General features: G+C 40.5%; 1 protein-coding gene across 8 annotated transcripts in view; it reads left to right on the top strand.

The window, feature by feature from the left end:
- Positions 1-12722, top strand: part of LOC101398802 (protein mono-ADP-ribosyltransferase PARP9) — a 33430-nt gene that overhangs the window by 13762 nt on the left and 6946 nt on the right. For 4 of the 8 annotated variants that reach the window (XM_087439691.1, XM_087439693.1, XM_087439695.1 and 1 more), the window contains exons 7-10: positions 1547-1607; positions 5063-5449; positions 8644-8780; positions 9394-9568. In XM_087439691.1, the coding sequence (XP_087295817.1) occupies positions 1547-1607; positions 5063-5449; positions 8644-8780; positions 9394-9568 (760 nt within the window). The remainder of the gene's footprint in view (positions 1-1546; positions 1608-5062; positions 5450-8643; positions 8781-9393; positions 9569-12722) is intronic. The other 4 variants (XM_087439694.1, XM_087439696.1, XM_087439692.1 and 1 more) reach the window with 2 other exon arrangements.

The following is a 12722-nucleotide window of genomic DNA, read 5'->3' as shown; positions in this document are numbered from 1 at the left end:
ACGTTGGCAAGGCCCCTATATTCCAGAAAATGGATTTGTCAGACATCCAGGGTTAACCTGACTCAGGAAGACCAACCCACACTAAACTTCCAATAAAGTGATGCTGATATTCACACACTCATGAATTTTCCAACTCACAAATGACTGAGTAAATAAGTCCCCAGCTGGCTGAAATAATTGTGTTCATGATGATCAGGGTCCTGGGTGGAGCTGAGTATGTGTAAAAGGCGATGGATAGTCCTTCACTTGGTTACTTAACAAATGTTTATGGCATATCTACTTTGTGCCAGACATTATGTCTCAGAGTAAGGAACACCTTCTCTAGGAACACACTACTGACATCCCTCACATTAGGTGCTGGTCATTTGTGGACAGAGCTGGAAAAACTGCCAAATTCTTGCCATTTGGGTCTACTTTTCCAGACTCCTTCCACACCATCTGCTTGTTATCCACACCTTCTATGTTATTGATACTAAGTTACAGTTTTCTTTCACATTTAATTCAAAAGACTTGCCTAATTGATTTCTAACCCTATGAGACACCCTGACTTTTAAAACGACTTTTGGAGAGAGCTAATTTTTATCCATTTTGCATATAGCAGCTGTTAGTAGTCTATTTGTCAGCAGATAATGTTATCTCATTTTTTGTATTTCCAAGTTCGTGGACAGGGAGGGCAAGGAAGTACCCTTTCGTGACCTCTCCAGGTACTAAATGTGGTAAGATTGAAGGCTTTTTGTTCTGGAAACAGCAGCTGCAGATACCATTTATGAAGAAAATGTCCTACAGAATAAAAAACTTTCCTGTTAAAGTTCAGATGCAAAGCAAAATCTAGTCTTTACCTCATTATTTATCTTTTCAATGACGCAATTACTGCCAATTGAATCAACTTTAAACAAAGAAGTCACTGGATATGTTGGTTCCAAACTCTAGATGAATTTTTTCAAATAGACACTATGTTAAAGGATCTACATGGCAAGATACACAAATCTTTGTCTATAGACTGTCATATAATAAAATTATAATAGCTAACATATATTGAATGCTTACTGTGTGCCAGGTACAATTTTAAGCACTTTACAGGAATTGATCATTTATTCAATCTACAGACAAAGCTTGGTGTGCATATAACTTTTTAAAATGAATTTGTTTTACTAATTACAGGAGAATCTACCTATATTTGTCTTCAGGGACATATCCACAGCTTTAGTTCAGTGCCCAATATGCAATAAGCAGGGCATTAATATCTGTTGAATGAATGAATGATTATATTTTGCCTTGGGATATACATTCTTTTTTTTTTAATACCAGATTTTGCTTTTCTTTCCATTTTTCCTATACTTATTTCTCCTACATATTCTAATAGATCGTGGTGCTGCACTTGCTGTCCCCTAGGACTTTCCAAAAGGTGCTTTGGATTTGCAGCAGTGGGAATGGGGACTGACAGAGTGGATGAGGTCAAGTGTGGTGTGTGCAGGTAGAGAGAGGGATTTTGATGACAACAGCTAAAAGCCTCACTTATGACTCTGCTGTGTTTTGCTCCTTGTAGGCTTTCTGCACCGAAATGGCAAAGAATATGTCCAAGCCTCAGGGTCTTAACAATTACAGAGGTGAGTAAGAAATTCACAGGCCTAGAAGTAGAGTCTTCACCCTAGGCTCATTCTATTCTTGATCATCTGAACTAATGGAGGGGAGAAGAAGAAAAAATAAGCCTAATATATTTTATTGTGCTACTGCTTGGGTACCAACCTGCTCTATACCTGACCATGATTCTAATTGTGCTCAGTCCACTTTCAAGATATAAACAGAGAGAGGCTGAGTTGTAGTGAGTAATCTACAGTGTGGGTAGTTTATTACAAATAGCTGTCTATGATTTTTTTCTAAGAAAAAGTTCTGTCCTTCATAAGAGAACTAAGCCAATTACTCTTTCTTCTCTGAATGGGGTTACACTGAAATGGGGTTACTCATTGGTAATTATAGAAAACACATCTCAGTAATGCCAGATAATCATAAGTGGATTAACGCAATGCTATCCAAACCTGAGTAATCACTGGGATCATGATGGAAACCTTAACAAACAAACAAAAGTATGTACAGGCCCCAACTCCACAGATTCTGATTCAGGAACTCTGGGTCTGGGCCCAGCATGTGTATTTTTCAGTGCTCCCTCGTCAATTATGCTGCTGAACCAGGTTTGGGAGTCACTGGACTAAACCAATCCTGGTTGTTGAGGGCTGCAGAAGGATTGACTTCCTCTTATAAGTCCATTTCTTTAGTGGAGTTTGAGTGGACTGAGATGGAATTGCCTCATGACAACTAGGATGTGTACTTCTGAAATAGTCTGTTAATCTACAGTGTTCTATAGATGTTAAGAACACTAGACATTCAACTAGCAATAAAACTGTTAGGATATTTCCCATTAGGGTCAAAATGATTTGTTTACACCCTTTAATAGAAGAGTTCACTTATGGATGTTCCGTGGTCCAGCAGTGCTGGAAAAGAAGGGAGAGCTTTAAGAGCTCTGGTCTGTGACTGCACCTCTTATGAGCCTGTTTATTTATCTGTAAAATGATGACAGACTGTTGTGAGAATAATTGGAGATTATGTATGTAAAAATGCTCTGTAAATTTCAAAGCACTAAACAAATGCCAGGGGCTAAATAATGAATGAGAGGATGGACAAACTCCCCAGGTAGCCTGGAGGAGGGAGAGATTCCCTCTGACTGGAAGGGAACAAGAATGGCTTCATGGGTGAGATGATTCTAAACTGGGCTTTGAGGATGGCAAGATTTTCAATGGGCAGTGTCAGTGGGGTGGGGTGTCCAAGATGAAGAAAACCCACAGAAGCAACAAATGCAGTGCATGTTTAGGGAACCACAATGAATCTAGGGAAGCTAGTTAGGAGATGTTTTAGGTGAAGATAATATGAAAAAGAAACATACACATATCATTATGTCATTAATCTGAATAATGGGGCCAGGCATTAGCATTTATTTCAGTAATTCTTGAGGACATCTGTATAGGAATTATAGCACAAGACAATAATTGACATTAATGATGATTAATGATAATGACCTCAGATTACCAAGGAAAAGTTAAACAATTTAGGAAGACAGGGAAGTGTGTTTCCATTAGAAATATTTAACTGATAGTTAAAATTAAATATGTCTTGGTGCTAGAAGAGTATCCTTTAGTGATCAGAACAATTTGGTTATCTAGAAGAACAATTCTTCTTTCCTGATAATGATGGCTAAATGAAGTATCATCATGTATTGTTTTCATTTTTTCCTAAAAAGAAATGTAAGCTCCCAGTCAGAACAGGGGTTAAAAAAAAAAAGTATGCCTCTAATTTAAGAACCCCTGTCACTTCTTACTGTTTTCTAAAACACGGGCTATTATTTGTACTCAGAGGGAGGCCATCCTCCCCCTTACTTCTAGGTCTGTCCTGGTACTTTTTCATAGCTCCTAGTACCACCCAACTACTACAGTAGGGAAAAGATACTAATTACCACTATTGTCCTGGGATCACTCACTGGGAGGCAGAATCATATGAGCACTGGAGTCAGAATCGTATGAGCACTGGAGTCAGACTGCCCACACCTACTAGCTCTGTGGGCACCACTTTCTAGTCCTATAACCATGGGCACGTTACTTAATTACCCTCTGAATCAGTTTCCTCATTTGTACAATGGGGCTACTAATAGTACCTATCTCATAGGGTTGTGGGGATTGAATAAAATAATATATGTAAAGCACTTAGAACAATGCCTAGAACATAGTAGGTGCTCAATTTACTTTTTCCCTTCAAACTGTGTTTCCAAGACTCATCCATGTAGCTAAAGTTCACTTTTTTTCATTGCTATAACAATATACCATTGTTGAAGGACATTTGGGTTATTTCTAGTTTTGGGCTGTTACAAACAAGAATGTGAACTTTCTTATACACATTCCCTGATACACACATGCAAAACTTTCTTTAAATAATATAATTATAGGAGAGGTTGTTCCAGTTTTACATCCATCATGAATATATATGAGTTCCAGGTGCTCTCCATCTTTCTCAACACTCGATATTGTCAGACTTATGCATTTTTGCCAAACTTGTGGGTGATTTTTCATTTCCCTGATTACCAATGAACATGAGCATCTTTTTACATATATGTGGGCCACGTGTGTTTCCTTTTCTGTGACATCGTTTGCCCAACTGGCTACTGGGTTGTTTCTTCTTAACAATTTGAAGGAATTCTTTATACATTCTAGATACTGCCTCCCCTATGAATTCCCTCTCAGCTAGTCCATTGCCCACTCTTTCTTTGTTTATTTTTTGTAATTTGGGTTCAGAGTCACTCTAATCCATCAGGGATTCTTCCTCTTCATATATATCTTTATTCCTTGTGGAGAGGGGTATACATGGGTGGGTTGGAATCAAGTCCTGTTTCCTTTTCTGCTGGGATATACTATGTCCAGCAACAGCTGCTAAGCTCTACATGCTCGTTGTGGAGATACAAAATGTCCTGTCACACACACATAAGACATGAAAAGGAATCCCAGGTAGCGGAATTATGGGTATTTCTTCCTTTCATTATACTTTGATAATTTCCCAATTTTTCAATAAGAAACATATTATTTTTATAATCAGAAATACATGTTGTTGTTGTTTTTTTTAAAATAATTTTCACTCTTTAAGCTCTGTGGCTTTCAGAGATGTTTGATTTTAAACCTGCTAGTCGCAAGAGGTTAAGGAAAATCCCATTCAGCAGGAAATAGTTGGTTCACATCCAGGGTGAGATCACAAGGAGAACCGACCTGTGAACTGACAAATGCAACACAGCAGGGGCAAAACCTGATAAAGCCAACCCCTTACAAGCTGAACTCAGTGTTCCCAAGGAGACTGTAAACTATACATTTAGATTTCCTTTGTACCCAGCACAGCTCTCAGAGATATGTACTTAATTGAAGCTGCTACTGCTGACAATGGTGACAACATCCTTGGGGTAAACACTGGCATGGTGTTTTGTTCTCCTCTCGTTTAAAACCCACCTGCCTTCTGTGGTTGCTTATGATAGTCTTTTCAGTCTCTCCGTGGACCAGAGGGGTGAAACGAGAAAATGGGCTCAAAGCTAAATCTCCTGCCATCAATCTGAGGGGACACAACCTGGAAAAGATGAGTGAGGCCCACGCGTGGATCCAAAGGTTACTGACCCTCCAGGAGCACATCATTGAGAATAATCATATCCTCTACCTTGGGAAAAAGGAACATGACAATTTGTCTCAGCTTCAGGAAGCCTCAAGGGTCTCTATCTCAGAAATTATCAGTCCAGAAAAGGCAAGTTTAGAGATTAAAGGAGCCCGGGCTGATGTTATTGAGGTTGTTATGAAGATTGAACGTATGCTGTGTGAAGTTCAAGAGGAAATGGCAAGAAAAAAGGAGCGAGACCTCTGGAGCTTGTCCGGTGAGTAACTTTCTACTAAGTTGGAAAGTCAGCTCTCCCAATTGTTCCTTCTTTCGTGTGTGAGTGTGCACGTGTGTGTGTGGGCAAGAGATAGAATGAACAGGAGAGAGAGCAAACTGCTCGTTCTGTGTTAGGCCATAAACTTTTATAACCGTTTGGTGGCTCTCTTTCTACCAGCAGGGTTAATTATTAATAAATGAAAACACACACACACGATTGGATTTACTTATGATGACATGGATCACCTAAGAGGCCATTACACAGAAAGCCTAGGGTAACCCCAGCCCAGGCTGTGGAGAAAAAGTACATCCCTAATTCTGTAGATGGAGCATTCAAATGTAGACACATTTCACTTGATTGATTAATTTCTTTGAGTTTTATTGCATTTATTTGTTGCTAGCAGCATTAGGAACCCTAAAATTACTTACTTTGAGCCCTCTCACGAGAGTAAATTATTCATTGGTACCGTGAAGTACACTCAGGTATCACCCATTCAGTGGGGCAGAATCCATCAGGATGACTGGGAATTTGGGCCTGGAGAGATCCTTTTAACTTAGCCCTAGAGCTAACTAGGAAATTATACCACTGAAAACACCGACTTGGAAGACAGAGGCTTATTTCATTCATTTATTCAACTAATGTACATTGTATCCATGATATGTGCCAGGCATTGTGCTAGGTGCTGAGGATACAGTGATAAGATGGGAATTGTTCCCACTCAAAATCTAATTGGGGATATGGAGAAGTGAGCAGGTGAGTTATGGCAGAGGAGGGTAAAAGTGATCTGGGAGCACCTAGGAGAGGCACCTAACCCAGACTTGGGAGGTCAGGGGAAAGCTTCTCAGAGCAGGTGTCATAAATGGAGAACTGAAGAATAAGTAGAAATTAATAAAAGAAAGAAAATTCCAAGAAATCAGACCATAGCAGGGCCTGGGTTATGTAAGACTTGTAAATCACATGAAAGATGTTCAGAGTTTTTCTTGAAACAAATCGGGAGACGTGAAGGATTTTAAGCAAGGATAAGGTCAGACTTGTATTTTAGAAAGATCACTGATTGTTAGGTGGAGAATGGATTTAGTACAAAAATTCAGAGGCATAATTTCAAAGGACACCTTATTTTCACCATGTGTTTGTAAAAACAATTCAGGTAGAAATGGTCGAAGTGAGTGGGAGTTTGCAATAAACATATCCAGTTTCCACAGAAAACCCAGTGTCAAAAAACATGGACAAAAATAATACACAAGAGAGACCCAAGATTATGATTTCTACTTAGCTTTTGAAACATAATGACTATGGATATTTATTTTTATTTATTTATTTTTTTGTGAGGAAGATCAGCCCTGAGCTAACATCCGATGCCAATCCTCCTCTTTTTTCTGAGGAAGACCAGCCCTGAGCTAACATCCGTGCCCATCTTCCTCCGCTTCATATGGGACGCCACCACAGCATGGCTCGACAAGCAGTGCATCAGTGCGCGCCTGGGATCTGAACCGGCAAACCCCAGGCCGCCGCAGTGGAGCGCGCACACCTAACCGCTTGCGCCACCAGGCCGGCCCCGATGACTATGGATATTTAAACTGACAGCTATACTTCTCAAGAGAACAAGAGACAAAGAAACATTCATGTCCTATAAAGCTTGTGGCATTACTTTAAATTAACTGCATTCCTAAGCTTAACCCATTCTCCTAGCTATTGGCAATGTAGTCATTTAAGTTCCTTATTCTGCTGCAAGGTGGCGTTTTTGGTGGTTGATGACTAATCATATTATTTCACAGCAGCGTTTCAGAGGTTCATACAGACTCACCCTCTCTTAATCAGATTAAGATCTTCATTAACAAAATGGGTAATTTTATTACTGCATGGAACATCAATTATCCATCAGGACAATAACATTTAAATGATAGAAGTTAGGCATCTCCTCTCTCTCAGTCCTTCCCAGTGAGCGCTTCTTACAGCAGGAGTTTGTGGCTCTTTGAGTCTCCAGTGCCCAGCCCAGTATCTGGCATGTAGTAGGAGCCCAGTAAATGTTTGCTGAACTCAAGTGAACTGACGCTAATACTATACTCTATAAATGTGAGCTATTGCCCTCCAGATTTAATTTACAGTCTCTTCCTTTGAAAGTTCCTGGCTTTTATGGAGTTTTGTCCCTCCTGCTTTCCAGATTGACATCTTGGCCCTCTAGCAAGTTTCTCTGCATTTATCATCTGCTTTTTGTGGTTAAATTGAGCCCACTCAATTAGATAATGAGCTGAGCTCATTTTGGTATACTTAATCTTAAGTCAAACTGAAAATAAACTGAAATTTACTGAGCCTTTTACTGAGCCTTTTTTGGGGTTTCCATGTGTCCACCTGTATATTTTGTCCAATAAGGAGCTCTTTTGGGCAATAACAGGTTGTCCCTTGAATTTAAAAATGGAAGGAAAGAAGTTAATGAAGGGAGGCAGGAAGGAAGGAAGAAGGAAGAAAAAAAGGAAAAAAGGAAGGAAGGGAGGAAAGACATGATGCCACAGAATCTTAGTCTCCAAACTCTGCGCTTCTTGGTTGGGTGGTATATGAGTGATATATGTACCAAATATTCTGCACTGCCCCTTGCAGAAAGCACTGGTGAAAGCCAGGTTTATAGTCTTGGATCTGTACTTATTAGCTGTGTGATATTGGGCAAGTCACTTAAATTCTCTGAGTTTCAATTTCCTTATTTGTAAAATTGTGTTAGTTATTTCAATGGTGCTGTTGTAATGCTCAAATGAGGTAGAGATAGGAAGTCTTTTTGAAAATTTTGAAGTGTTATATCAATGTCATACTTTTCCCATCATTCCTTAATGTTTCCTTATGCCTGTCTCTTTTTGTTGACGGGCATCCTGGTTAGAAATACAAACATTTCCTATGAGCAACACAATTATATATTATCATTACAGCACTGATGGGGGGAATATATATATTAATCGTCTTTTTTATCTCATCCCCTCCGCCTCATAATCTGAATCATCTGAGGACAAATTTATTAACCCCCTATTTATCCTATGACTCCTCATAGTATTGTAGCTCTCCTTGCACATCCTAAACATATAAGGCAAACAATTTAAATTGGCTAATCCATTCCTCCAAATTTCTATAATTCGTTTCATTAAATTTCTTTATAAACCTTTTCCCTCTCACAAAGCATTGAGACAAAGTTTTGTGTTAATCATTTTTAGGACAATGGACTGATCAGCAACCAAAAAACTGGGAGGAAATGAAAGAAATTACATTTCAGAAATGCCTAGTGCTTTCACCTGAAGAAATTCAGGATCAAATGAAACAGTTTGGAAACTGTGGTTTGCAGGTTATAAAGGTATACTTCATTAAGGGGAGGATTTGACTCATCTTGCTGTCACTTGGCTCTGTAGCCAAAAGAAAAACTCACCTGCTGATGACTCTAAGCTGCTGCTCACTGACCTGGAATCCTAGGAATAAGACTGAAGGGAGGGCAAGGATAGGCAGGTACAAGGGGTATAGTTGGAATCAGGAGGTAGAGAAGCACAGATCAAGGCCCAGGAAAAAGCTCTCTGCCTATCTTGAAGGAAAATAAAAGTAATGGAATAGCATTTATCACACTGTATTATAATTGTTTACCTATTTTTATCTCTCACTAAACTATGAGCTTTAAGAGGGCAAAGACTGTGTCTACATTGTTGACCATTTCTTTACCAGTACCTGGCACACAGTGAATGCTCAGTGAATTCTGATTAAATGAATTTATCAAAGAAAGGACAGGGAATTTTGAAGAGGTAGAAGTCAAACTAGGAAAGGGTTGGGGCCAGGAGAGACTCTTATGCAACTTTATATGAAAAGCAAATGTCATGCACAGTAATATGTACATAAATGCGTTTATTTTGAAACAGAGTATCAGGCAATTTAAGTAGCAGTTCTCCAGTCTCTTTTTCATTCATTTCCTTGGGTTCTAGGTGGAGAAGATAGACAATGTGGTTCTTATGGCTGCCTTCCAAAGAAAGAAGAAAATGATGGAAGAGAGAAAGAATGGGGAACCTGTGAGCCAGAGGCTGTTTCAGCAAGTCCCACACCAGTTCTGCGACCTGGTTTGCAGAGTTGGCTTTCAAAGAATGTACTCGGTGCCCCACGGTAAGTGTCAGACCCCCTTATTTGGGGCTGCTGTATGTGGGAATTGGTGAGCAGACTTCAGCAGACGACTCACCGCTGATAGCATTTGCTGCTATGGTGAGGGGATCATTTGCCACTGGGATTTAGTGGTAAAGTCATTTGGAAAGGGTTATATTTTTTATTTTTCCTTCATAGATTTAGTTGCTGATGGGGTTTGTGTTGGAGAAAGTGTTAGCAGTAAGATCTACAGTTTGCTGTTTTTCTCCTTTCTGTGTCTATGTGTTGTATCTGCAGAGAGCACCCTGGAGCTTTTTTTGTTGTTGTTGTTATCTTAACAAAATTATTAACACTACCAAACCATCCTCATCCCTTAATTAAAAGGGCATTTTCCTGAATTTAATAATGTTGGTCTTTTCTCTTCCATCCTCTTCGTTTCCTGTAGCCTGCTAGTGAATGAATTAGATGTCATCTGGCAGGTGAAGTGAATGACATCTTAAGATCCTTCTCAGCTATGGGGGTTCTATGTGTAGCTTCCATGTCTCTTTTCAGCTGTACAAAAATACTGCCTACTTAATTGCTATGTTGTCCCCTTTAGATCTCTCCAAAGGAGGCTAAGAAGTTTAGCAATCATCATGGAGGATGCCTATCAATGCAACTTGATTTTGCCTGGTCCATTAAATATGTGGTTTTTGATCTTTACCTTTCAAAATATGTAGCATAATCCTTGCTGTGAAGCTAACTCCACGTCTTGATTTCTAGAAGGCAAAGGGTCTGGAAATCATCTTCTCTTTGTTCCAGAGAGAACATAAGCAATACCTGGGGTAAATATTGAACACAGACAATTCCTAGGGGTAAAAATTGACAAATGAATTCCCACCAGGGAGTCTTTGGGTGTAACCAGGAAAGTGATGATCAGTATGGTCCTTTCATTGGTAAAGTCTTAAAAATTCACAACTTCCATTTACTCCTAAACCCATTGTAACTGGCTTCTCTGCACTAAGCCACCCCCGCACCCGCCGACCAACTCTTCTACTTAAACTACTCTCATTGTCCTCCTATTTTCCAAATCCAGCAAGTGCCCTCTTTTCAGTCCTGTGGCAGACACTGCTAATTGCCTACAACATCTTTCTTCCAAAGACATCTAAGACACACACCATCCTCCCAAGAAAGACAGTCCCAAAGTCTCATCCTGTCTCAGCATCAGCCTCAAGTCCGGGCAGTTCTCTCTTAAAGCTTAGAGGCAAGGTAATTGCCCTAACACACTCATCACATAACGATAGGAGAAGGAGCAGGAAAACTGCAATAAAAACTCCCAGTTCGAAAGGGAAGAAGGAAAACACACAAGTCACTGGTCCATACCACTAGTCACATGCTGCTGGACAGGAATAGCGAGGACTCTCGATTCTGGGAGTGGAGTAAGACCCTTGTTTTGCACTCTGGGAAAAATCTTCCTTATGTATTGCCGCCCTTGGTCATTTCTAGGTCCACTGCCAACCAGGTGTCCGTGGATTGCCTCAGGGGCTAGAATGCTCTCAGGCTACTGACAGCCAGGCTTGTGGTTTCTTCAGCAATACAGTTCCTTTCAAAACTCAGCAGGTATGAGGCCTGTTGGCTTCTGGTCAAGTTTGTGTCTTTATAACCCAGCCAAACATCTTGTCTCCATCTAGTCTTGAAGCCTCAAGGTTCTGGTCTTTTACCTCCTGGCCTCTGTGCTCTGTCCATCTCCCTAGCCCTTAGCTTAAGAGCCACTGCCTCGAGGCAATTCAGACAATAGACTCAGTGGGGAGATATTACCCATAATGTGACATGTGCCAATGTGTCTGGTGAGAACGCTTAACTGAAGGTGCTTGGGAAACTCAGGGGACATCAATTTTATCACCACTGAAGCTGTTTTGCAACCCATTTTTTCTACCTAGTTTTCATTTGGAGTACAAAGGCTCTTGGCTTTGTCATCCCTGCAAGGTTCCAAATTATGAGACTTTCCGTCCATTTAGATGGGCACACTTACTTAAGCAGAGGGGGCTTCTATTACCAAAGGTTTATTTTTTTTTCTGTCTTTGCTTGTAGTCCAGCCAGTTCTACTCTGAGTTCATCTCTTGCTTGTAGGACTTGACTGAATGCAGCAAGGAGCGTACACGCCTGCAGTTGCTTTATTGGGTTCATTCATTCATTCCACAAGTATTTATTGAACATATTCCATGAGTCAAGCCCTGTGCTAGGTGGGAGGGATACAACAGCAAACCAAACACAGAGTTCCTGCCTTTATCATTTATAATCTGAGTCCATCTGTTGCCCATTCCTTAAGTGGTGGTGTTTTCTGGAGTTCTGAAGGAAACCTCTCTTTTTCCTCTACAATATCCCCCTAGGTGACCGCACCTATTCTCTTGGCCTCAACTCCTACCTCTACAATGATGACTTACAAATTTGTAGCTCTGACCCCCTACCTCTCTCCTGACCTGCAGATCTATATTTCCGATGTATTTTGGACATCTCCACTTAGATGTCCACAGCCACTTCAAGCTGAACTCTTTTCTTGGCCATATTTTTCCCTGAGAAATATGCTCTTTTTATGATACTCCCTAACCTGGCCAAGACCATCACCATCTATCTACCAGGTCTCCTACGCTGGAAACTTTGTCATCCTCCATTCCTTCTTCTTTCCTTTCTCTCACCCCTATAGCCAGACAGTCACACAGTCCTAGTGATTCTCTCTCAATAAAGTTCTCAGCCCAGCCTTACTTCTCTATTCCTACTGCCTTAGTTCATTGTCCCCTAGGCCTAGACAATTACCAGGTCCTTTCCCTGCCTCTAAACCACCCCTATCTAACCTATCCTTTACTCTGCTACCAGAATTATCATGCTAAAAAATTACATGCCTATTTAACATCTGCATTCCTAGTTGCCTATGAGGTAAAAACCCAAACTCCTTAGCAGAGCATATAAGGCCCTAGCCCCACGTTATTTCACCAGCCTCATCACTCACTATGTGCCTCAACACTCTAGCCATGAACTTCTTAGAGTTTCCTACATAGTGTATGCTGTATGCTTTCATGCCTCTGTGCCTTTGCATGTGGAGTGCCTTCCCTCCTCACCCATTTTAGCCCTGCAGACTCCTATTCCTTCTTCAGGACATGGCTCGAGTGGCATCTCCTGGTTGACACAGGAGCTCCTGTCA

Source organism: Ceratotherium simum, chromosome 15, assembly GCF_057802395.1.
Source record: "Ceratotherium simum simum isolate JZ-2026a chromosome 15, ASM5780239v1, whole genome shotgun sequence".
In the NCBI taxonomy this organism is placed as follows: Eukaryota; Metazoa; Chordata; class Mammalia; order Perissodactyla; family Rhinocerotidae; genus Ceratotherium; species Ceratotherium simum.
This window is presented reverse-complemented; position numbering and strand designations above follow the sequence as displayed.